The sequence below is a fragment of the Limulus polyphemus genome, unplaced genomic scaffold (assembly GCF_000517525.1).
Source record: "Limulus polyphemus unplaced genomic scaffold, Limulus_polyphemus-2.1.2 Scaffold9092, whole genome shotgun sequence".
NCBI classification, from domain to species: domain Eukaryota; kingdom Metazoa; phylum Arthropoda; class Merostomata; order Xiphosura; family Limulidae; genus Limulus; species Limulus polyphemus.
The window spans coordinates 21470-26521 of record NW_013674702.1 but is presented as its reverse complement, the minus strand read 5'-3'; the positions used below and the strand labels follow the sequence as shown (position 1 = coordinate 26521).

The following is a 5052-nucleotide window of genomic DNA, read 5'->3' as shown; positions in this document are numbered from 1 at the left end:
TATAAAAAGTGGATTATTGAAGGATGATTGGATAATACACCTTTATATAAACAATGGACTATTGAAGGATGATTGGATAATACACCTTTATTTAAACATACTGAACAAGTACTTTTTATTCTAATTTTGTGATTGGCCAGAATTGGGATTCTCATTTATATAAAGTACGTCTCACATTGTGTAATAGAAACTATCAACAATATGATCAACTACAATGTTATTTAAAACAATTTCTAACCTCTACTGAAATAGAAAAGGTAAATCTTACTTGTTACTAGGTTACAAAACATAAACATCATAGAAACAACAGGACAAGTGTATAGTTAAAATAAATAATAGGCTTAGTCAGATAAATTTTTATTTTTATTAAGGATCAAATCAATCTCTTCCTTACCTTTTGATACCAGTTTTTATAATTCCACATTTTTTTGACATGTTAAACTTGAAAAGAAATGTATAAATTAAAAAATATGCTAGTTTCAATTTCAAATGAAGAAATAGAATGTTTCTTGTGTTTGGTGTATAGATATTTTCTTCCTTAAAAAAGTTTTTATTAAGTTAAGGAGTTGGATAGGAGTAAAAAAAACAAGTAGAATACACACGTGCAGACAAAAGTTTGAATCTCTATTACGTCTTTTGATACATCCTTTTTTTTTATCCAGTTTGTGCTATTTTTGTGAGACACCTACATAGTGCAGTCCTATTTCTGTTTTATAGACTTTTTATAACTGATAATAATGACCCTAAATTTTTATTTTAAGACTTCTAGGCATGAAATTATTATATGTTTACCACATAGTAACAGGATTTTTGTTTCCTGGTTCCACCTTATTCCAGGCTATATTATGTACTAAAGTGTCATGTTCTGTTAACATTTTAATGTTTTGTAAGTTAGTGGTGATATACATAATAACAGGATTTTGTTTCCTGGTTTCACCTTATTCCAGGCTATATTATGTACTAAAGTGTCATGTTCTGTTTACATTTTATGTTTTCTAAGTTAGTGGTGATATACATAATAACAGGATTTTGTTTCCTGGTTCCACCTTATTCCAGGCTGTATTATATACTTAAGTGTCATGTTCTGTTTACATTTAATGTTTTGTAAGTTAGTGGTGATATACAGAATAACAGGATTTTTGTTTTCTGGTTCCACCTTATTCCAGGCTGTATTATATACTTAAGTGTCATGTTCTGTTTACATTTAATGTTTTGTAAGTTAGTGGTGATATACATAATAACAGGATTTTGTTTCCTGGTTCCAACTTATTCCAGGCTGTATTATGTACTAAAGTGTCATGTTCTGTTTACATTTTATGTTTTCTAAGTTAGTGGTGATATACATAATGCTTAGCTTTCTCTTTACAGGAAGTACTGTACCTGTGGCATGGTTTTCCTGTCTTGGCAAAAGCTCCACATCTGCTGAGGATGTATCTATATATGATTGAAAGTAATATTTCCAAAGTAAATAAAGTCAAAGGTACAGAGAATAACATTCACTACTCACATAAACAGTATGAGAAAGGCCTGTCTTTCATAAGTGCTCCAGCTGTCAGACTTCTTGTTTTGTGATTTATATATTTTTGATCTTACATAATTCCCTGAGCTGTTGGACTTCTTGTTTTGTGGTTTATATATTTTTGATCCTCCATAATTCCTTGAGCTGTCAGACTTCTTGTTTTGTGGTTTATATATTTTTGATCCTCCATAATTCCTTGAGATGTCGACTTCTTGTTTTGTGGTTTATATATTTTTGATCCTCCATAATTCCTTGAGATGTCGGACTTCTTGTTTTGTAGTTTATATATTTTTGATCTTCCATAATTCCTTAACATCTTGAAGAAAGTAAAGATAGTTTTTAAAGAAAACTTTAAACAGTGTTATGATTAAGTGAATTTTAAGCTTTTATATCTATCTTTGGAAATGTAAGAAGCTCACCTGGCTCCATCTATGGGTTTGAAAAGGTATAATCTTTCTTAGCATAATTTAAAGACATCTGCTATCAGACATTATCAAAGAATTTAAACACCTCAAGAGAAATAGAGGTACTTCAGCTGTTACCGTTTATTTTATAAATGTGAAATTGTAAACGATGGGTTTTCATTAATGTAAGAACCCAACAGATTTGTGTTTGGAAATAATTTCAGAACATCTGTGTATTTTTTGGATCCATTCATTCCTGATTGAGAGACTTGTTTTACCTAAACATTCACAAGAAAAAATAAGTTGTTGTATTTTTAATGAGAATTGAAGATGTACAAAATTTTATTGTCATTATTGTTTTCTTGGGTTACATTGATATCATTGAATAGGTATGCCTGCTTGCTACAAATAATACCACGGCTAGTCAATTTTATGTTAAAGTGATGGTACACTTATGATCAAAATAGGAATTTTACTAATTCATGTTTTCTTCCTGGCTTTGTGGAAAATGGTCAATGTTAGTTTTGTGGTGGGTTTGGTATACTAAGATGTGTCAGTGTTAGTTTTGTGTCAGGTTTGGTATACTAAGATGTGTCAGTGTTAGTTTCGTGTCAGGTTTGGTATACTAAGATGTGTCAGTGTTAGTTTGGTATACTAAGATGTGTCAGTGTTAGTTTCGTGTCAGGTTTGGTATACTAAGATGTGTCAGTGTTAGTTTTGTGGTGGGTTTGGTATACTGAGATGTGTCAGTGTTAGTTTTGTGTCAGGTTTGGTATACTAAAATGTGTTAGTTTGGTATACTAAGATGTGTCAGTGTTAGTTTTGTGGTTAGTTTGGTATACTAAGATGTGTCAGTGTTAGTTTTGTGTCAGGTTTGGTATACTAAGATGTGTCAGTGTTAGTTTTGTCGCAGGTTTGGTATTATGCTAATTAATTGTTTTTGTTTGTTATGTGGAACGTAATGTAGCACCAGATGACTACTACATGTTAACATTATTACGAGGTGTTGTTCTGAAGTACCTTGACTGTCCTCTCCAGGCTGAAGAATATTTTAAAGAAGTTGTCCAGAGGTAGGTAACATTATCAGCCTGCTAAAGTGAATAACAACTAATAGTTATCGTAGAATTACAAAATACTGTATTGAACTGAAATTTGTGACCTCGTATCGTACAGACTGATTATGCTATTCATGTTTAGAGATAAGTATTGTATTTTACTGAATGTTGTTTGTTTCTAGTCATGAAAGTTTACTATTGTTGCCTTCCTTTGAATGGTGTAATAGCACTTTTAACAGTACCTATGTAGAAATAAAAATTAGGATAATTCTTAAACAAAAGTTAAAATGTTTTTAGTTTACTTTGAAATTCAAACCAGCGTTTAATCTCTCTGGATCCGAGATCCAGAAACTAGGTCATTTTGTTTTCTATGTGTCCAAAAGTGAGAACAATATAATTAATTTTAAGACTACCTTTGTTGCATTATAAACTGAAATTTAACTGATGTAATCAGATGCATGACTTTATTGTTGCCTCATTCAGAACAGTTGCCTTAATAATGTTTGAATTCAATTATCCTCCAAAACTTGAAATCCCCCCCCCCCACCCTCACCCATAAAGAGAGATCTACTACCTTTACGTTTAGAAATTAAATAATAATCGAAATTGACAAACTTCCCTTTATTTTTTCAAATTTTTTAATATATATATATATATTAAAAAAAATATTTTCTGTAGTTTACTTTCTTTACATAAAGGAGGTAAGTTTTCTTAGTTGTGAGAGTTACAAGGGTGGGTAAAAAAAAGCAAGAGAGAAAAAAAAATGGCTACTTACATCAGTGTTAACGTGTTTAGCATGATGCTAGACTAATATTGACGAGTTACTTCACTGTGTGTTAAGGTAGATGTCTGTAAAGTAAATTAAAATGGATATATAATAACCATCGTAGTGTTTATTTTTTATAAATTCATCCATTAAAATGTAATTAATTGGCTGCCATTAAACAATAGTTAATGTTAAAAATATATTAAGTTTTTGGGTACACCCGCCATTGAAATAAATATTTTACAACACAGTATTCTTTTTCTATGATTTTAGTGAGAAGGAAATTAAAGAAGATACCTTCTTACCCCCTTATGCAGCAGGAGAACTTGGAATTATGTTCACTGAACAAATGAGAGATTCGGAAGCTACAGAATGGCTTCGTATAGCCAGGTTAGCCCTTATTTTACTTTATTACTGGCTTATAGAAACTTAACTCATCCTCCGATATTGTCGCAAATATTGGACTCTACATACCCTTTGTCTTAGCTTTGAAAAGTGTGATATTAAGTAAATGTTTTGAGAAATAGGTATGTAATAAAAGTGATAAGAAAATTCTAAGTTTTTCATGTTAGTTAGCGAATTGTTGAAATAAGAGCACAAATAATTATATTACGTAATATTTCTTACAGTTTGAGAACATAATCATCAGGCAATTATTTCAAACTCAAACATTTTCAATCACTGTATTTATGATATCTAGCCTAGTAAGGCATCATTAAACATTCACTGTAACCACTTAGCCTAGTAAGGCATCATTAAGCATTCACTGTAACCACTTAGCCCAGTAAGGGATTACTGAACATTTGGTGTAACCAATTAGCCTAGTAAGGGATTACTGAACATTTGGTGTAACCAATTAGCCCAGTAAGGTATTACTGAACATTTGGTGTAACCACTTAGCCTAGTAAGGGATTACTGAACATTCACTGTATCCACCTAGCCCAGTAAGAGTTAACGAAACATTCACTGTAACCACCTAGCCCAGTAATGGTTTAACTAAACTTTCACTGTAACCATCTAGACCAGTATGGGTAACTAAACATTCACTGTAACCATCTAGACCAGTTGGGTTAACTAAACATTCACTGTATCCACCTAGCCCAGTAAGAGTTAACGAAACATTCACTGTAACCACCTAGCCCAGTAAGAGTTAACTAAACATTCACTGTAACCACTTAGCCCAGTAAGGGATTACTGAACATTCACTGTAACCAATTAGTCCAGTAAGGTATTACTGAAGATTTGGTGTAACCACTTAGCCTAGTAAGGCATCATTAAGCATTCACTGTAACCACTTAGCCCAGTAAG

The 5052-nt window shown here is 31.7% G+C and overlaps 1 protein-coding gene across 1 annotated transcript in view; it reads left to right on the top strand.

Moving 5' to 3' along the window:
* Window positions 1-1354: 1354 nt before the first annotated feature.
* Window positions 1355-5052, top strand: part of LOC111083327 (tetratricopeptide repeat protein 39B-like) — a gene marked incomplete at its 5' end in the record, with an annotated part of 7930 nt that continues 4232 nt past the window's right edge. Inside the window, 3 exons of the mRNA XM_022379796.1 lie at window positions 1355-1480; window positions 2891-2993; window positions 4018-4134. Coding sequence (XP_022235504.1) covers window positions 1355-1480; window positions 2891-2993; window positions 4018-4134 — 346 coding nt within the window. The remainder of the gene's footprint in view (window positions 1481-2890; window positions 2994-4017; window positions 4135-5052) is intronic.